The sequence below is a fragment of the Rhineura floridana genome, chromosome 10 (assembly GCF_030035675.1).
Source record: "Rhineura floridana isolate rRhiFlo1 chromosome 10, rRhiFlo1.hap2, whole genome shotgun sequence".
NCBI classification, from domain to species: Eukaryota; Metazoa; Chordata; class Lepidosauria; order Squamata; family Rhineuridae; genus Rhineura; species Rhineura floridana.
Window position 1 is genome coordinate 77,517,606 of NC_084489.1, and position 21,298 is coordinate 77,538,903.

The following is a 21,298-nucleotide window of genomic DNA, read 5'->3' on the forward strand; positions in this document are numbered from 1 at the left end:
TTCACTATTCACTTTTCTTATTGAAGGTTCTGCTTCCAGAGGGCCTCCATTAAAAATGCATTTAGTCAGCAAGGTGCAACATCTGTTCATTTTTTTTTTACCTGTGCCCCTAAGGTAAAGCCCCTCACTTTTAATTTTTGAAATAAGCATCTCTTTTCCCTTCACGGGCTCAGGTAACATATACAATGCCTTGCAATTAATTTTTTAAACACCAACTTTTCAGACAGGGCAACAGATTGCTGGGTTCAGTCCAGCCGCTGAGACACAGCATAGTTGAAAGAAGACTAATCCTCACTATGACCCACACTGCAAGGTATGAGTGTGGGGATATTACTCCTCAGCCAGGGACATCCCTTCAGGCAGCATGAGTAGACCCTGACTGCCTCCCTGTTGCTTTACTGGAATTAAAAAAAGGGGGGGCTTTTTCAGTGTGTCATTTATAACACAATCAGCTCTTCCCTGGGGAAACTCAGAGTGGCTTATATGACAGTCCCATCAAGTTGAGCTGGAGCCTTGAATGAGTTGGCATGCACATATGTTCCACCTCCACTGTTGGAGGCAGTACAGTATGTCTCTGAATACCGGTTGCTGGAAACTGCAGGAGGGGAGAGCACTCTTGCACTGAGATCCTGCTAGTGGGCTTCCTATCAGCATCTAGTTGGCCACTGTGAGAACAAGATGTTGGACTAGATGGGCCACTGGCCTGATTCAGCAGGAATCTTTTTCTTCTTGTTATTTCCATTTCTTACCTGTCTTTCAACATAAGGTCCTAGGTGGGCTATAGAAATTAAAAACAATATTAAAATCAGTTTAAAACAACTTACAGCTTCTTCTTCCTGTTGATAGGAAGTTAAACCCTAATAGAACTAGCCTGGAGGGTGCGGGAATCTGATTTATATTCTAATTAATTTGGTAAAACAATATTCCAAATCAAGATGCAATTGGATTTAGAGCTATTGAGTGAGTGGGTAGGGAATGGAGGAATAAATTACATTTAGAAACTTAATGTTTAACATAATTGCTTCAAAAATATAGAGAAAAACCAATGGATATTCTTTCACCAACCAGACATGCACATTTTGTGAAAGCAGCCTGCTGAGGCATTGTGGGTTATTTTGGCAACTCTCAGCATCCAGCTGAGTTCCTGCAAGTTACACTGGTTTCCATTTTGCATCCTGCAGAAGCATAAAGAAAAGGAAATCCCTCTCTGCTCACTGGGTCTTTCCGCTACAAAAGGACCAGCTGTTCTCTAATCATCCCCTCCCCCCAGTGCGGGTCATAATGTATTCTCTCTTAATATCTATAAAATATTTCCTGTTTTGTACTTCCCAGGGTGTCATGAACCAAAATCTTAAAATAATTGCAGTAATTAAAAATGATTGTGGTAAAACATTAGCTATATGAAGAAGAAAAGCGTTAGCAGTGGTGGTGTCCTCTCTTTGGATGTCAGGGTGTTTCAAGAAACTTTAGTCCACTTTGCTATGCCTAAGGTAGGTGAACTTTGCACAGTACTTGTTTGGGCACTTGCTGTCTAGAAGGGAACTTTCCAAAAAGTCTTTCAGTCATCAACAGAGCCTGATTAATTGGAAGAATCCTACATGCCTGGTATTTCATGTTCACTTTAGAAACTGAAATACGGCATAGTTGCTCTCTGTTTGGCAACTATAGGCTTATTTATTAATTTCTGTCCTGCTCTCACCATTCGACCAAGATGCATAAGACAGCTTAGCCTAACAGCCCAAACCGCTCTGTCCACTGTCACAGCAGACAGTTCCTCATCTCTATAGCATGCTCGTATGAGATTATGAGAAGGTTCCCCCATAACCGGTTCAATGTTCTAGCATGGTTCCCAAACTCCCCCCCTCCCCGACTTCTTGAAAATTGCTGGTGGTCTTAGGGGAGCACTTAATGATCTTTTTGCTTCTTGTAGCAATTGTAGCACACTATGCTAGACTCTGTATGCTTTTAAATTGTATTTGCGTTGCTTTTTATTTTTTATTTTATCGTATACTGTAGAATTCAAATAGTAATACAATAAATATTACTATTAATAGTAAAAATAAGAGAAGCAATTAAAATACAATTAAAAATCAAGACAAACCTTTAATGTGATGGAAGTGCCACCTCTCATCTTCAACCACCAATGTACAGCTATGTCACAGGCCACCTGAATGAAGTTCAAGGAGTACAGTTTGGGAACCTCTGTTCTAGCATGAACCTTGGTAGGCTGGTGATGCTGTGCCAGAGAGACTGAGGACAAAATAAGGGATTGATGCTTGAGTTTTGCATGATAGCATCTGTTTTGGTGTGCCCCACTTAACTGTGGAAACTCTGAAACATGTGGTTGAGAAATAAGGGTATCACCATTGTGTGGTTTATAGAAGTCAGGTTTTTAATTTATCTTTTAAGAATTTTTATACCTTGCCTTTCAATCAAAATTATTATGTATAATTGTTTATTAAACACATCAATTGCTTTTTACAGAAAAGTCTCAAAGCAATTTACAAGTTAAACATGTCGTTTTTAAAAAGATACCATAAAATAGTCAAAAGCAGTTAGCACTATAAAGAATACTTAAAGTATACTGTGATTCTCAAGGCATTTTACCAGCAACAAGTAACAATGCAAAAGCCCCTAAACTCTCTCTCTCTCACACACACAGAGTCAAGCAGTAATTTATTATTATTTATTAGATTTCTGACCCATCTTTCACCATGAGGTCCTAGGGCAGATTACAATTTAAAAATACAAGATTTATTTATTTATTATTTGATTTATATTCCGCCCTTCCTCCCAGCAGGAGCCCAGGGCAGCAAAGATTAAAAGCAGTTAACACAGTTTGCACTCAAGAGACCAGGATGGGTCTTAATCCTCTGGCAGATGGAGGGGATCAGAGCTCCCTGCTTTCCTTTGGATATGCAGTCAGGGCTGCTGAGAGGCAGGTATAGGGATACTGATGTACTGGACCCAGAGCCAGAAGGCCAAGACTGAACTTTCTTTTCTTTTTAAAAAAGGACTCTAACTTTTCTGGAAAGATATGAAGCAAAATATGCATGCACTTTTCTAAATGGTTTTTGTGAGATGAGCCAGCCTGCTCCCACCTTTCAGTGTTTTTAGCCAATGAGTGAAGTCAGAGCTATGATTGATGAGTTGTTTGGACACCAGGTGATAGGAATTCCCTGGGATCCTAAAGAGCTGTTGGTTTGCTCTCCCTGCTTCTTGTGCCATTAACAGCTGTGTGGCAGGCAGAAATTCAAAGGTTAAGCCTTTTCTAGTATGAAAATAAAATTACTGAGATGTTACACACTCTTTTATTACTTGTGCAGCCACTGAGTTTATTTTTGATCCCTCTGCAGGATACAAACTTGCATTTGGCAGAAATCATATGCAACTTTTATGCAGATCTGTGTGTTCTTTTGAAAGTAGGTCAGAGGGCCCAATCCACATACAGTATTCTGGGCCCAGAAAATCCTGTTGCCACCCACCTGCAGTTCCAAGGCAACTAGCAGTTGGATCCAACTGTTCTTTCAATTCAGAATCAATACCACTGACATGGGGGTAGGGTGTCCATAGTTACAACCCCCTCCAATTTTCTGGAAGGGACCAATATCACAGGACTACCTACCCAGCCCCAAATTGATCAAGTCTAGTTCTTCCTTTATAAGTTAAGGGCAAGATGAAACACATCTTCTGAAAATAGCTGCAGAGAGTGATGGCTGGTCCTCAGGAAGAGATGGGACATTCTTGAAAGAGTAGAGGGTATAGTGGATGTGCCTCTCTCATACTACCAAGGGCAGTTTGTTGCCCAAACTCCTCTCTCACTGCCCACATCAATACAGAGAATCCTATTTAATGATTTCTAAAAAACACCACATGCTTTCCTAATCAATATCCCCTTTGCTTTTATTTTCAGATTGCACAGGAAGCTTAGAAAGACTGAAAAGGATTCCACTTGGGTTCTAGCCCCACCCCCATGTTAATTCTACTAAAAACTCATGTAGGCAAGGTGTTTAACTAAATTATAGTTGGAGCATTCACTTTATATTTTTGGAATGAAGAATTTTTGCATGCATCAGTCTCCTTATAAATGTTTCCGAGTTGACATCAACTCAATTTGTCACCAGAGGGAGCTCTTGCAAGTTGAAGAAAAGCTAGATCATGAAAACAAAATATTTTCCTCCTTTTGTATCAGGTATGGGGAACTTTTGGCCCTCCAGATGATTGATGAACCACAACTTCCATCATCCCTGGCCATTGGCCGTGCTTGCTGGGGCTCATGGGAGTTGTAGTTTAGCAATATCTGGAGTGCCAAAGGTTCCCCACATTTGATTCATAACCAAATTAATCCCTAAGATATAAGAAATTGCAGGGCATACCATTTTGGTTGTTTAGTCAGCATGCACAATCTGTTACTCCTGATATTCATAGTTTCCAAAGCGGAAGTGACACATGAAAGCACTGAGGCTTTACTGTACCAAATGGCTAGTACATAAACAAAAAATGCACAATTTGTGCATAACCATCAAATGCTCTTCAGGGCATTATGAAGTATGTTTTGATGCAGCCAAAATTGATAGACCAGAAAAAGATAACCAGAGCCTCCCTAGTTTAAGCCTAGTTTACATTGTTGAGAAACAATAGAACAGCAGCCTTTGAATTTATTAGATGCATGTATCCAGATGCTTGGGATTTTAGCATGTATAGCTCTGGTGCTTGTTTTGTTATCTGAAGAGACCACTGAAAGCTACCTCACTTGTACAGTAGGGCCCCGCTTTTCGGTGTTCTGCTAATACGGCGGTTTTCAATTAGAGTAAGGCCTCATTCATACGGCGCTTGTTCTGCTTTTACGGCGTTATTCTGGCATCAGGCGCCATTTTATTGATGGAGTTCCACTTTTTGGCAGGTTTCGCTTTTTGGCAGGGGTCTGGAACGTAACCCGCCGTATGAGTGGGGCCCTACTGTATAGAGAAAGGAGTCATCTGATACTACTGCTGTGATTATAGGTTGGGGTGGATAATTTGTGACTCTTCCTTTTTGGACTACAACTCCGATCAGCCCCAGCCAGCATGGGCAATGGGCAGGGATGATAGGAATTGCCATCCAACATCTGAAGGGCCACAGGTTCCCCTTCGCTGTGGTGACTGTTGCTATATTTCTTCTTGATCTTGGACTGTTGGTTCAGAAGACAGGTATTGGTTTAAGGGGCCATCTGGCCTACCCTCCATGTAAAACCATTTTTTTAAAAAAAGCATTCACATTGGGAAGGCTGCAGCCCTTTCTGCTGCTGGCCTACAGTATCATTTGTTGCCATACCTAGTGTGTGTAAGTTTACCTTCTTGTGCCCTACTGTCCTTCATCAGCACCTGAACTATTTCTTCTTGAAAGCAGCAGTACTATTTGGTCTCTCTCCTCCCAGCACTGAGAGGGGTTCAAGGCCAGTCCTCCTTAAGCAATAGCAGTGCTCTGCTCACTTTGGTAATGGAGGGGAGCTGACTCACAAAGCCACGGTTTAGGCACAGAAACTTGGCAACCAGCATCACTGGTTTCCTTAGCCTGGAGACCAGCAGCTTGCTTCCATGAAGAGATGCTGAGATAGTCCATGCAGACTTCTCCAACTCTCAACTAGGAAAAGGTGGAAAAACATCACAAATTTTGATAGCTGTGCAGACTTCCTCTGCCCTTTCTTTCAGCATAAAGACAGGGCAGTTTTGGGAAGCCTTCCTTCTACACAAGTTAAATGGCACCTCCAGACCAGGAGGTAGCAATTCATCAGATGGGAAGCCTGTCCTCAGGCACCTGGGAGAAAAATGGGTAGCTAACTAAGTTGCTTCAATTTGTATACAGATGTAGGAGATGCCATTGGACATTTTCACAGAATGCGAAGTTGTGGTGCTAGGACACCTGCCTTTTCACAGCTCAGATGATGATTAAAAAGCAATGTTTAAGTCAAAATGTTCTAGCACTTTTACCAGTCTGAGCATTCTTTACTGCCATTCAAAAGGATCATCGTATCTAAGTAAACATGAGGCAGAAATGGTTGTTTGAAACCTTTATTTTTTTAAAAAAAGAACACCACCACTCACAGACATTGTTGAAAAACCTACCGAGTCTGAGAATCAAAGGATTCCAAACCCAGAATAGTGCAACTCTTCCCCCATCCCATACTTTTCTTTGTAACACAAACTCTGATCACTTTGGTTCAGATACTTACAAGTATTGGCAAGATTGAACTTCTAATGTATATTTTGGCTGTCTTGTCAAAACACCATTTACAAATAAACTTTTACAAATAAAATACTTACTGATCTCATGATTACATATTTACAGTTATAACTGTCCTCTCTAGTTACATGGGGTACTAAGGTGTTGACATGGGGAAGTACCTATTTGCCTCCTGTGTGATGGCATCTCAAACTAAATTTAGAAACTTCAGTGGCTTTTGTCTTGCAGATACATTTTCACATGGGCATACTTGCTTGAGTAATACCATTGGACTATTTAAATTGCTTATTCAATAATACCACAGACTTCAATGAAACTCAAAGTAGCTTGCATCTTACTATTAAACTCTTTGCTACCTCCCCTTTATTTAAGAACAAAGAAACCACCAAACAGAAAGCCACCCAACACATTTAACTATTTTCCAGAAACGTTTTAGATAGAGATGGGTGAGCACACCTAAAGCTCAACTAGGAAACAATCTGAAATATTCCAAATACAATGAATTTTCCAAAGGGGTTGAGAAAATGCTCCTGTCATTCACACTTGTCCTTGTCGTCCTCAACAGCCCTGTGACAGCCTCCCCCCAAATGAACTCCTGTGTCCAGCAAAATGGAGACAAGTGTTCCCTCCCTCCTTTTGCCATCCTGATTATGTTAGATAGCTGTGCACCAAGGGGACCATGAAAGGTGTAGCTCTCGGGAAAAGTGCTGCACTGTGAAGGCTAGTGCAGATATGAAAAGAATTCTTCTTCAGTTCAGATTTTAATCCAAACTGGAGAAGAATTTCAGGGCTTGTATATCCTGCCTTTCCTTTAAGGCAGGCTTTTAGAAGCCCCTGAACTTAATTTCTAAGCATCCCCAGTTTTTTGGACAATGGTTGTCAAACTGTACTCCTGGGAAGGCACAAGATACCAGAGGTGGGGGAGGGATTCCAGAGGGAAAAATATCCTGCAGCAGACAGAGCCACTTTCCCCCCCAGCAACAGAGCACTGTGGCAGTCACCCCAACTGCTATGGTAACTATGAATGCAGCCAGGTGGCAGACAGTGTATGGGAGTTTCAGAACAGAGACAGCTCCTCATGTTGCCTGGTTTTAAGAGGGAGTCCAAGATGCCTTAGTCCTCTTCCAATGCCAGTGTTGGATTAGTGCCCCAAAGCACAGGACCTTATATTCACAACAGCAGGCTGTACCCATATGGCTGTGTGCAGGGATTCTGTGCACCCATGTGTCAAAGATCAAAGGGCTGTCAGTAGATACGCAGAAAGTACAGTAAGTTAGGAAGGAAGCCAGAGTTCAAACAGTTTGAGAAACACTGCTTTCTGGGAAGTTTCCTTGGAACAGAAACTGGAGGAAGTTCTTTAGCTTCAGCTTAGAACCTAAATAGAAGCCACTAAATATTGGAAATCACAAGAAGCTAGACATGGAAGAACATCTCACTGCCTAATAGAGAAAAATAGTGCAGTTAAGAGACCCACTTGTACACCACAACTACAAGACTGAAGTATTTGTTTCAAAAACAGAGTTTAGTAGAAGGTACAAACTAGCATAACTAGTTAAATTATTGCTGATTTTTGCCTCCATGCAGCATTGAAATGAGTTCAAAACTCTTTTTCAGTATCTCCAATGAACATTAAAGAGGAGAGTACAAGGCTCAGATTTCTCTCAACTGTACATTGCACTTGAAATTCTGAGACCCAACACTCATTCATTAGGTCAATTGTGGTCTACACTATTATAATGAATATTGTGCTCACCATGAAACTATTAAGAAACACCAAGATGCATAATGTAGTGACAAGCACTCTTCCTTACAAGGCAATCACAGATTGCAAGTTCTATAGGGTTGCAAAAAACCAAAACCAAAATAATGATCTCTCCAAAACACTGTAAAGCAAACTACATTTACAAGAAGCATTAAGTAACACTTTTGGCCTGCTCTGCTCCTCTCGTGGCCTCTCGTTTGGGTCCTGAAACCAGCCCAATTGCTAGAAATCTTAATAGGAGTCACATAGGAAAGGCCTCCTCTTCAGCTGGTGTAGCTCTTCAAGGACAAGTAAAACACTAAAGTCACTTGAGGACCTGCCCAACAGAGACGCAGTGACATACATTACTGAGCAAAACTCAGTTTTGGCTGTGTGTATCCAATAGCAGGGTAGAGGTAAGGGATCACACTATCATTTTGACAAGCAGTTGACAGACGTATTGCTTCTCTGTCTACAAGCTGATTTGCTCCTCACCCTCCAAAGAGATCAGGGATTCAAAGACCACAAGTCAAACCACTTCAGATAAATACTCCTGTGCAAGCCTCACTGAAATAGGTAGGGTCCTTATACCTTTCCCCTTTATTGCAGTGGAGACTGCAAATAATTTTTTCCCAGGGGATTGTGATTTGCACCCATGGCCAGCATTCCTTCATATAACTTCTGAAGGATTGTACTTTTTATTCTCATCACCTTCATTTTAAAGGCAATCCTCTGTTAAAAGGACATTTAGATAAATACTATTCTTATCAAACCCAGCCATGCACTCCACCTTTCAGCACCAACCAACTTTCTTTGGGCACTTGTACAAAGCTTGTAATTTAAAGTTTTGTTTCAAGGCTTTGAAATATGGCAGCCATGTCAATGTCTTCTAACTGGAACCTAGTGCTTGGGAGAACTGCCACCAAGCATGGACTGGCTCTGCATTACGTCTGTATTGAATTCTTCAACAGAACAGTCAAGGCCAGAGGCTTCTCTGCAGAAAGATCAAGGTAAGCTCTTGGCCACTCTAAGGTGAAGCATTTTCACCAGTCATTTGTGCAGGAAGCTCACACAGATTATTCAAGAAGAAGAAAAATCCTAGTTGAGATTCAAGAACTGATCTTCATCCTGTCTTTACTGCAGATCCAAACATTTAGTCACTGTGAGGCTTCTCAGGAACACCCTGTTATCAAAACCAAAAGCATTATTGTAGCTTGAAATATTAAAGCAACATTTAGCTTACATTAAAACTTTACTGTGCTTGAAAATTAGCTAAAACACCCCTAGTTTCAGTTTTGTTCCTATGCTTGCAGGCAACCCATTTCAACCTATACAAGAGTGGCATCCTAGTGCGATGCTATTATATACATGGGGTAGTAGGCAATCGATCAATCTGCAAAGGAAAACTGGGGTAATAACTCCTTCCACTCCTTTTGTAAACTTTGAGGCCATGGAAGCATTATTATGCATTACCACTTTTTAAAGAGAGAAAAGGAGACAGGGAAGATCAATGAACAAGTCTCTAATTGAAGGGCTGCTGCTATGTGCCTTCAAGTCGATTACAACTTATGGCAACTCTATGAATAGCAATTGAAGGGCTATGGTCTTACGAAGCACTGTGCCTTAAGCAATAGTCAGTTCCCAAGGATAGTCTAGTTGTTTAAATTTGAGTATAAATGCAAGACTAAAGTTGGGTTTATCAGGCACTCTCCAGTTTAAGGCAGCTGGCTGCAGTAAGGGATTGGCTGAGAGCCAACAAGCTCAAACTCAGTCCTGCAAGAGAGACACTGTTAGCAGGTGGTACCTCAATCTGGATAGGTGAGGAGCTACCTGTTCTGGACGGAGTTACATACCCCTTAAAGGAGCTGCATAGCTGGTGTGGGGGGCACTTCTGTATTCATCACTGTCACTGGAGCCACCATGAGGCAGTGTCTTGTATCAGCTTTGGCTGATGGCCCAGCTCTGACCCAAACTGGATGAGGATAACATAGCTCTAGTGGTCTTTGCTCTGGTAGTCTCTAGGTCAGAGACACCTTTCCCCACATGAACCCATCCAGAACAGAAGTTCATTGTCAGAGGCACTTCTCTGGGTGCCCCCTCCAAGAGATCTTCTGAGGGTGACAATGTGAGAATGGGTCTTGTCAATGGTAGCCCTCTGCTTGCAGAGCACTCTCCTCAGAGAAACTCACCTGGCGCCAATACTATCATCTTTTCAGTGCCAGGCAAAGACGTTTTCATTTTCCCAAGCGTTTGGGCAATAATACTGTTTTGGCTTAGGGGCTATTTTAGGTGTTTTACCCTGTTGTTGGGTGTGGGGTGATATTCTTGTTTTATAACTGACTATTGTGAATAAACGTTTTAGTGTGCAGTACTATTTTTGGGGATACGTTTGCTGTGCATTAATTTTCTTTTGTTATGTCACTTTGAGACTTCTTGGGTTTGGGAAAGGAATGAACAAATTAATTAATGTAAGAAATTAATAACAACTAGATCTTACCATCAACGAAGTTTGAGTTGCATTATTTTTCTCCTGACACAGGCTCCATCTGCCTTGAGCAGTGGAATGGATGGAAATGTGACAAGTGCATATTTTCAGTGCTGGGAAAAGCAGCACCTGTGGCTTTTCTACTGACTAGCCAGTAGTACATACAGTGATCCAACATCAGAAAACATCATTTCTAAAATCTGCTGCTAAGCCATGCCATTCGGCTACATTGCTGTTTGACAGAATAGTTGTGTATGTATTTTATTTACACAGATAATTGCTTTCTGTAGTACCATCCTGAAACCAACAGTAAAGAATTTCACTCCATTATGTCTGGTATAACTAAAATATCAGTTAAAAGGTCAACATTCCCATAACTAAGTTGCCTGGGACCCCACTTTTCTGGCACATTATTATTCTTAGTGATCACCAAACGGCATGTCCATCATAATTGAGGATTAACACTAAGCAAGTTAATTAAGGATTAACACCTAAACATAGATTATATAATTACCATAGCCAGTTGCCGTCCTATGTTTCCTACAGTCACACCTCCTGAGAAAAATATACATGGTAGCCAAGACCGGATGTAAAGGAAATCTGGGGATGTATACCTAAAGTAAGATAAAAGCAAGCGAGACATACCTTCAGCTTTAGCATCTGGGCACCAAGGTTTGTCTTTTATCATGGACATTTAGTTATACTGAAAGAGTGGAAATGCCATGAATTTGAATATTGCCATCTCACATTTTTGTCAGCAGTATAAAATATCTGATTGTAAAATATATTCTTCTATTTGCACAGTCACTTCTTGTGTCTCTACCAAAGGGATGGTGATGGGGATAAAACTTTGTCTAGTGCTGTGTAAATAGAGAAAACCTACAGAATGTTTAGAGGCATGGAAACAGAAAAATAATTCATTCTTTCTCCGCCCCAAGCATGACTCTTTTCTATTTTCTCAACAGAAAATGCCCAGAGTCGAGCTTAAAGCTGTTTGAGCACTTAGCATAGAGAAAATCTAGTCTTGTACATGGCAGCAATGCAATGTCATTAAGACAGGATGGATGATGGGCACATACATTTGCTTAAGAATGCAAGGTAAGTTTAACTGTAATTTGTACTTTAAAATATTTGCACAATTTAAAGTGACAAGATGAGAGAGATACTTACTGATAAACACCGTTATAGACGAGGAACTGTGTAATAAGAGTAGCTACAAAAGCTATGGTAATTCCAAGACCGAGACCACTTCTTGAACGATCAAATGTCCACCAGAGACCAAGTGATAAAGCTGCCAGTGTCAGGGAAAGCTGGATATTGTTTGCAAAATCCAACTTCTAAGAAAAAAAGTTAAGGAAAATTCTGCAACCTTAAAGTCTGATAAGTTTCTTCTTCTTCTTCTTTCTCACAAGTCTTCAAACTCTCTAGCAATAAGTGAGGACTTGCATGCATGAAAAATCTGACCACAGATTTGGCTGAGTAACCGATTCCAGTTCGATCCCAACATCCCAGATCAGTTATGCTGTTAAACAGTCTGGGTGTAGCCGATTATACAGCCAATTAAGTTTTACTCAGAGTAAACCTGTTTGAAATGAATGGACATGATTAACTAAATTTCAGTGGGTCTACTGAGCATAGGGCTCATCAACATGGCAGTTTACTGTGTGTTTGGTGCTACTTGCATCTCCTTTAAATTTGAATGGTTCACATGATGTTACCGGCAAACAGAACCTATAACGCAGTTTCCCCCGTAAATCTGTACTAATGCAATCTGCTGATAATAAGAAAAGTGGAGAAAAAACATCCTCTCCACACTATCTCCTCCCTTCTTTCATTTTGTTTCCTGTGGGCTGACAAGCAACTGTTTTGCTGGCCTTTTTTATGTTGCTGCAAATGGTGCCTTTATTTTCTTTTCCCCCTAACTTGTGCACAAAAGTGTAGCACTACTCAAACAAAGATTTGTGTTTCAGCTGTATCCTGCCAGCCATAGGCAGGGAAAACACAGATATTTGCACTTCCCGCTTTTTAAAAAAGGAATCCACTGCAGCTGGGAGAACAGACTGAGCATGCTCGGTCACCTAGCAACCAGAGGAAGTGGAAATGTATAATTAGAGGATGGGGCCACAAGGAAACAGTGAGACTAATCCTTCCCAGAGAAATGCCTGCTTGTGTGAATGGGAAAAAGCAATTAGTAGTTACCATTGAGCAGGAACTGCACATGTTGCAAATGAATAGCAAAGGTAAAAGAAGTGGATTTGCTACGAAGAAATACTCCCATGTAGACAAGCCCTTCATTTCACGCAATTACAACCCTCTTTTCTTGTTATTTTAACCTGCTTTTTTCTTTCAGCACTACTAACCTTTCATATGTTGTACAGACCACCCCAACCCTCAAAATGTTCTTAGCAGAGAAGTTTGTGTTGATAGCATCTAAAGCCCTAAGAATAGCAAATGAGGCTGACACATTCAGTAGTGACCTATTTGCCACAGTCAGCCCCTCCTCTTGCCACAGGCAGACAAGTGGTTTCTTTGTGCCAGCCCAAGTAGTCTTACCCCAGATCCTTCAAAGCATTTTCCAATGCAGTAAGTAGCTCATAGGACCAAGTTGTGAGGCATACAATCCATTTAAAGTGATTGTTTTAGGCATGCATGTACAGAAATAAAATTTGAAAAATGCTGCCATTTCTCCATATTAAAATAACTTTTCAATTTAAGTTGGTCAAGTTTTGACTGAAGAGAACTTTAAAAATAAACCCCATTCCATTATAATTATACCTAACTTGGACATTAATCCCATCATATCAAGGATACAGCACTTGCATGGTTAATGCCAACAAAGACTGCAATACATCGCATAACACTGGCCCATTCTCGCTTGAATTTGTGAGGCTCGCCAAGATGACTGTCAATGCAGGGATACAGCAGGCCAATAACAGCTGTAAGACAAAAAATTGTTCATCCAGTTATTTCTAAGCTGATGTAAATATTAATCTCTTGAATAACATGCTGAAGCCTCATGAAGGACTAGAACACATTTTCCCTACTGTTAGGTCTGCTAATGATACCTGAGATACTGCATGACATTTCAAATATTCTAGTGCTATACTTCAAGATACGGGATTATAGTGGATCTATGTTTTTAAAATTTAGTAACTGTGACACTGTGCTACAATTCAGAGTCTGCCAGTTCTGACTGATAGAGGGCAACTGTTACTTGCCACTGGCAGCTTGGCAAAGGAAAAGGCCAAGTTACCTTCATACTACTATATTCCCTGCTGCCAAGAACTTTATTGTTTGCAAACTTCCAGCAAGCTTCCAAATTCAAATACATGTATGCACCATACAGCAAAAAAGGAACTTATTTCTTCCTGTATATACTATACTAGCTATACTAAAAAGAGGTGCTTTTTTCCTTTGGAACAAAACATAAGTTCTAAAGGCAACAGCGGAAGCAGCCATGGAGATTTGTACAGTGTAATGATTAGCCACCTTTGACTAAGGGCATGGAATTTCTTCTGATTTTTTAATTAAATATTTTACACAAAGTCAAAAATCCCTTCCACTTAAAAAATGTAAACACTTTTCACAGAAAGTACGTATCCCTATAGAACACATTCATACATTACTGATTTTTTTTTAAAAAAAAATCAAGATTCAGGCATTTTATTTCTTACTCTAGTTCTTTATGAGCATGTTTAGCTAGGTAAACTATCAACTGTAGGTACTATTGAAGAATGCATTCTACAGCAACCAGCCACTGTTATTATTAGTAGAAGTTGTTCAACGTTGTACACCCGGGATGGCTAATGTGTGGTCTTTTAGATGCTGTTGGACTGTAACTCCCATTATCCTTGATGACTGGCCATGCTGGCTGGAACCGAAGGGAGTCTGAGTCCAATAATGTCTTGCATTGCTTTGGAGAAGCTACCAACATATACAGGGACTGCTTGAATAGCCTCTGTGATTTGGTCCCATCCATGTGCCTTCCTGCCCCCTCCCCTGTAAAGCTGATCTCCACAGTATTCCCTCCCAGTATGGAGACTTCCCCCAACAGCATGATTAGCTTATGCTGGCCTAGAAACTCTTCATGCCAGGCATAACTATTGCAAGGAGGGTCGCTTTACATGTTTAGTTACTACAACAGCAGGCGAACATTACTACATGGAGACTATTTCACCTGCCTCTGAGTGATAACAGATAACATGTAGATCTTGGTTTTGTTTATTTCATTGCAGAGGCCACACAATACTATGTGGTTGTTTCTATGTACCATATCCAAAGTTTACATCTTTCCTCACATTGAAGAGAAATGCTGAAGGCAGACTGCACTCATGAAGCCAACCACTTTGATAAACACAAACTGTTTTTTTTTAAATTGCTCTGAAGCAGCACCTTCAGGGGCAGGGGCATTCATCCTGTGCTGGCCGGAGCTCTGTTTCGTACTGCACGAGCTTATTTGAAATCTAAATTTTATAATGTCTGAAAATAACCTCTCAAATTCAGACAGTAATCAAAAAGAATTACAATATCCAGTATAGTTCTGAGAAGGAATCTTCATTAAAAATCCCTGCAATGTCATGAATTTTGGGGGTAGCCTTGAAAAACTCTGCCCTTTCTCCTCTGTTTCTTTTCTTTGTGACCCTTCAAAAGTTTTACAAACGTAAGAATTAGAGTTGATACTTCAAAAAAAAAATTTCTGCCAAACACTGCAACATCCTACTTAACAAAATACAGGTGCATTTTAATGCTCTCTTTCAATGCCATTTGTATCCACCACATACTTGGTAGCAGGAGTTTGTTTGCTCTTAACTTTCAACTATACGTTTTTGTTTCCATTATAACAAAATTGCTTTCTATTTTAAATGAAGAGTTTTATCCTGGGTATGCTACAGCTTTGGAGGGGGGGGGGGTCAAGCTTCTACTGGCAAATGAAGCTGCTGCAGCTGCTCTTCAAATAGGCACCTAGCCAAGCTTCACTTCCCATCCTCCACTTCCACAACATGTGACTTCCTTGTTTTTAATTCAAGTATGTGGCATGTTAAGGCAGGCGACCAATAGGAGCAGGAACATGCTACTCACCAGTTTCAAAAGGGAACCAATCAGAAGACAGAGTGGTGATGAGTCATGCAAGCTCCTGTGCTAAAACTTTGACAGACAAGTTTGGAGGAAACTCTTTGCTGTTTCCAGGACTAACCACAACGCCAACTTGCAAAGCAGTATCAGCCCAGGAAGGCAACATGCTGCACCATCACCATTCATTCCTAGACAACAATGTGCTTTGGCTTAATCTGATTATTCTCTCAATTTGCTCAGTAGCTGGATGGCATTAATAATGCATGTAAACTCTTAACGTTATGGTCAATCCTGGACAGACCTCAGCAGGCCAAAGAAATAAGCCCCAGCAAGCAGCCTGTCCCAAGTATCACCTCAGTCATATAACACATTCAACATCTAGTACTGCCAATGCCTTCTTTAAACAGGACTCCCAACCAGCCATAGTTTAGCCCAGTGACTCACCTGCTGCTGTCCCACAGCAAGGGGGCACCCACCAGGCAGAGGAGAAGATTGTAGAAATGACCTCCTCAGGGAACAGGGTTACATTCCTCTGGATCTGCAGTAAGTTCAGCACCAGGGCGAGAAAAGTGCCAACAACGAAAAGCACCAGGCTCCGTTGCATGACATCCCTGCTCAAGTTCAAAGGGCTGCTCATGCTACTGCCAAGGTTTGAGATGCTTGGGCTCCGTGCTCTGTGACTTACTAATGTTAGGGGAGAACTTGAGACAGACGAGCTCAACATTTCGCCCACCTTGGCTGCCAGCCCTGTAGCAGTTCCACCTAAGGGGGTTCTATGCCTTCCTCTGGCAGCACAGGAGCAACTCCAGGTATGGTCCTCCAGTCTGGATGCAGGCTTCTCCATCAGATTTCTGAAAGGTGCATCAAGAAGTTATTAGTGCCCACATTAGTCAGGCGGCAGAGCTAGCCTTCAAGTGTGCCATGTGCTTTATCTATGTAACCCCTAATATTTTGTACTTCTCTACCATGAAACAGGAATTCATGGTAGAAACCTTGGAATAAAACCCATATGGCCACTTTCAGTATTCTTTAAGAAGCAAGAAACTTCCAAGTGAGGTGGGGAAGCCCAAGACAATTTTTGAATAAGGACAGGGCTCTTTTGATAGACACACCATAGAGCTAGTATAACATAGTGACTAAGAGAATGAGTTGTTATCTGGGAGGTCACTCATTTAAGTGCCATCCCAGCCATGATTTACAAGGTGACCTTAAGCAAGGAAACTTCCCTCGGTCTCAGGCCCCATCCCACAATATTGGGATAATGCTTGCTTTCCAACAGGCTTCTTGTAAGGGTTGTTCTCATAATGTATGTTCTCATTCTGAACACAGAAAACACTTTATTGTTTAACATCACTATTACTATGGCACAAAGCATATGGCACTATGGCACAACAGTATGTGCAATAGCTAGAGTGTTGGACCTGCCTGAAGAAACACAGGTTCAAATCCCCACACAACCACAGAGTTCACTGAGTGACCTTGGGCCAGTCACCCTCTCATAGCCTAACCTTTTACACAAGGCTCTTGCAAGTTAAAATGAGGATGGGGTGAGAGACCATGTGCACTGCCTCTAGAATCTTAGGAAGAAGGGTTAAACATCTGCCTAGAACTTCAAACACTTCCCTACACCATGACAAAAGCATCAACAAGCATGTGATACCAGGGTGCTTTCCTTTGTTTCGTTGCTCAAGATGTCAACTGCCATACAAACAGTGATGTTTCTATAGGGACAAAAAGACAGGATCCCTTAGGCTTTTCTAAGTATTAAAAGCACAACACCAGCTGTCCCAAAAACAGTGACGGGGATATTTAATCAATATTTATAGTACAGATTTTCAAAGACTTGGCCTCATAGCTAAAAAGTTCACAGTTTCATTTTTTTCTTTCAGCAGAGCACCTACAACTCACAACCCAAATACTAGAAGAAAACTTTGGGAAGAGTTACTAAGGAGCCTTCACTATATATAAGTTATACAGAATACATCCTGATGTTAGAAAAGCAGCCATGCTAGATGATCGAAATAATACATTTGAACTTACAAAAAACTAACATTAATAGCAATTTATACAAACCTACAAGCAGCCCTTGTTACTTGGACAGACACAATAGGAAGACAGTACCCTGGGTCTGGAAAAACTTTTAAAAGACTACCAGTACTGCTGTTAAAATCTCCAAATGTCTATTGGAACTTGCTAGGATTTTTCTTTTGAGGTCTGGGCAGCAACTTCTAAGACTACTTTCCTTTAAAAGAAAAACGCTTTGCAACACCTTGCTGAAGTTATTACATGTGTTCACCTTTAAGATGCCAACTTCTTTTAGGGGAAATTTCTATCAACTAGATACTAGTCCTTCCCCAACCTGGGGATGAAACTATTCCTCAAATTCAATTTTTGTCCTCTGTCCAGAAGAGGATTCCCCGAATTGCATTGCCTCCAGGGATATCTTACTGCTGAAGGGTAATGGGACCCATTTTTATTTTTTCTCTACAGAATCATTAGACTGACAACTCTCTTTTCCCCACACTATCAGAGGAGAACTGGATGCAACCTAAACAGATCTCCCTACTGGAGGAGCAAACATTCCTAGACTAGACTTTCATGAAACTAGGAGTATCAGGTAAAAGCAATTGTAGTTTTTCTTCCTCTACTTTTTGCTAGGTTTTCAAGTTGTCTGTTTAGTTTTCCTATCTCCATTTATTGCATACACTTGGAGAGAAGTATCCATTGTCCTTTTTTTGGGGGGGGGCTCTCCAAGATCTTCATCTGCAAAATAGTAATAATAGGGTCAAGGTTCCTAAGTGCTGGTGATTCACACATCCCTTCCACCTTTTAAAATTGCAATCCCGCACATGCATACTTTAGAAGCAAGGCCCACTGAACTCAGGGTGAGATGCTTCCAAGTGAGCACACACAGAACTGGGGTGCAGGATTGCCAAGTGTTTCCCCAGGTTTGCTGTCTATGTAATGTTGTGTGTAAGTAATCAAATTTCACCCTGCCAAGCCTCTTTCCCCGTACAGATGCAACACATTCACAGGTTTTGCTTGTTGCAATAAATTGAGGTGGGTTAGCTGCTGGCGAGTATTTCCCTTCCACGCAGGGGCTCATTTTTGCTTGAAAGACCCGCCTGGATGGGATCAAGCCAAGATAGGCTGTCTCTCACCCTTCTTCTCCAGCAGTGGCCAAGACTAGAGGACCACCAGTTATTCACTGCAAAAAAGGTTTTGCAAAGCATAGAGAACAATATGGGAGCAGGTGAGCATGTGTATTTTTGTCTCCTCCTTGCTGGGAAAGAAAAGAGTTGCCCAGCATTTATCCCAGATGCCCACCGAACTCCCCACCCCGACAAGACCAGACCAGACCACCTACCAGCCATAAAGGCCGCAGCTTCCCTCCGCCCGCCAGCACCTGCCACTCAGGGATAGACTGCCCCTTGGTATGGAGGCTCCAACTCTAGCTTACGGTCCTCAAGAGACGTACACACCCTCCACGAAGTGGGCGGCCTGTCCCCTCACAAAGCCAAGGAGAAGCCCGCCGTTTCTATTAAAGGGTGTGTGTGAGGGGTGGGGAGGAAGGTTAGCCCCTTGCCCCGTTCTTTCCTGCCCGCCTACCTGCTAGCCCGGGCTCCCACTGCCGCTATGCGAAGCCCTCCACGTCTCTCCTCAGTCGCGCGCCACGGCGCCTGGTTGAAAGGCTTATAAAGCAGCGAGCCCCCAAAAGTCACGTTACCCGCAGCCGACCTACCCGCAGCCGCAGGGGCAGCCACTCCAGAGCCCTCCCTCGCTCCGAGGAGGAGGCGGGGGAGACGACGACAGCGGCGGTGATGGTGACGACGGCACCCGCCGTAGGGGAGGAGAGCACCAGCACCAGCAGGCCGGCAGCTTTCTTGGGTAGCCGCGAGAACAACATTTTAGTCTGGTGAGGCCGCCCAGCCAATGGGAGACAGGCGGCCCATATGACGTCGGGGACACACCACCCGCCCTCTCTCAACTGACAGCTCGCGAACTGACAGGGCGGGAACGCCAGCCGCGCGAGGGGGGGGAAGCGGGGGATGAGGTGGCGCTTCGGAGGGCTGGAGGCATAACGCGCTCGCGACGTGCTGCGGTGGTGCGAGACGAGCACGGTCCGCACAGGACGTTCTATCCCCAACTGCCAGCTGGCCGGCTGGGGAGGGGCGCACCGGGCTTGTGTAAAAACACCACTTCCTCGCCCCCCCACCCCCGTTGTCTCCAGTTCAAAACTGCGTGAGACGTTGGTTTTGTTGCGTTTTTTTAAAAAATAAAACAATCCGTACCTAATCTTGCCTCCTTCAGGGAGTAAATGAGTTGGCTGTCTCGTATGTTCACACAATAATCCTGTGAGGTAGGTTTCGAAACGAAAAGAGAAAGTGACTGCCTCATGATCACCTGATGAGCTTCGTAGCTTGGTTTGCGCTAGACGAGGTCTTCCTAGCTCTAGTCTTGAGGCTTTAAGCCAAGTGTGTGTAGAAACTTTGGCCCTCCAGATGTTGCTGAATTTTTAATAATAATTATAATAATAAAAATTAATTGTATATCCCTCCTTTCCTCCCGGAAGGAGCTCAGGGCAGCAGAACTACAACTCCCACCGGCCTCCAAAAGCATTGCGAATGGCCAGGGATGATGGGAGTTGTAGTTCAACAACATCTGGAGGGCCAAAGGTTCCCTACTGCTGCTGTAACCACTACAACATCTCTCTGGCCTCCTTCACTCCCAAACTTAAAATATTTTTCCCCAAAAAAGCTTCACCTTTCCCTTCCTGCCATTTGTCTATTCAAAATCGCCTTCCCCAAGCAGTTCTTCCCATGGAGAAGATGTCTTCATGTTATATACATTGTTAGCAGTTTGTTTGGGTGTTGTTTTTAAACTTCTGGATTGGAGACTTTAAGTAATTGCATCTGATCTCCACAAAATTAAACAGTGCCCTCAGGAGAGATGACACAATCTGTTTGCAGGAGAAGTCTGAAGAGAACAGCATAATTCCCAATATTTCCTTTCCCCTCCCCACCCCCTTTGCTTTCCAATCCATTTTTGGGAGGATGAATACAGATGACCATTTACCAAGTGATAACCTATCACGGTGGGCACACAACCATTTTGGACCTTCCTGATGGTACCTTGCGTGTGTGGAAAGTGTGCTGCAATGCAGCTCCTTTCTGCATCTCTTGGGTGACCTTACACCTCCCAGATCATAAGAGAGGCATCCACTGTTGTGGTTATATTCCTTCAAGGCAATTTCGATTTATGGCGACCCTATGAATCAGTGTCCTCCAATAGCATCTGTCATGAACCACCCTGTTCAGTTCTTGTAAGTTCAGGTCTCTGGCTTCCTTTATGGAATCAATCCACCTCTTGTTTGGTCGAGGGGGGAGCATCCATAACATACTTCTTTTCCACACCTGCATTGTTTCAGAATTTGGGAGAGTGCAATGCTGTTGTATGTTGTGGCATGGGCTCCTAGGGATGTTTTTACCTAAGAGCCACAGGAAGAACCAAACTGCTGTGCTTACAATCTCAGGTACTGACAGAAGGGAGAGCCAGTGCAGTGCAGTGGTCAGAGTGTTGGACTGGGACCTGGGAGACCATAGTTTATATCCATGCTAGCAATGAAGCTCACTTGGTGACCTCCAGCCAGACTATCTCTCAGCCTATCCTACTTCACAGGGTTGTGAGGATAAAATCGGCAGAGAGAGAACCATATTTGTACACCGCCTTGAGCTCCTTGGAGGAAAGGTGGGATATAAATATAATAATACATGACA

The 21,298-nt window shown here is 42.4% G+C and overlaps 1 protein-coding gene across 3 annotated transcripts; it reads right to left on the reverse strand.

Annotated features, from left to right (window-relative positions):
- Positions 1-6,036: 6,036 nt before the first annotated feature.
- Positions 6,037-19,835, reverse strand: INSIG1 (insulin induced gene 1). 3 transcript variants are annotated; one of them, XM_061586100.1, is made up of 6 exons: positions 19,814-19,835; positions 15,966-16,372; positions 13,260-13,384; positions 11,619-11,785; positions 10,963-11,062; positions 6,037-9,146 (listed from the first exon to the last, which is right to left on the reverse strand). In XM_061586100.1, the coding sequence occupies exons 2-6, from the start codon at positions 16,363-16,365 to the stop codon at positions 9,117-9,119; spliced, it is 822 nt and encodes a 273-aa protein (XP_061442084.1). In that variant the 5' UTR covers positions 16,366-16,372; positions 19,814-19,835; the 3' UTR covers positions 6,037-9,116. The 3 variants fall into 3 exon arrangements, with proteins under 3 accessions (XP_061442084.1, XP_061442085.1, XP_061442086.1); XM_061586101.1 differs by lacking the exon at positions 19,814-19,835 and adding an exon at positions 19,264-19,455; XM_061586102.1 differs by lacking the exon at positions 19,814-19,835 and adding an exon at positions 19,131-19,256.
- Between the last annotated feature and the right edge of the window lie 1,463 nt (positions 19,836-21,298).

Coding starts and splice junctions, on each gene's coding strand:
- INSIG1 (XM_061586100.1), bottom strand. CDS start 16,365: ATGGAGAAGCCTGCATCCAGACTGGAGGACCATACCTGGAGTTGCTCC. Junction 11,786..13,259: donor GCATTAACCATGCAAGTGCT/GTATCCTTGATA, acceptor TTTTTTTCTTAG/AAGTTGGATTTTGCAAACAA. Junction 9,147..10,962: donor TAGGACGGCAACTGGCTATG/GTAATTATATAA, acceptor TTTTGATAACAG/GGTGTTCCTGAGAAGCCTCA.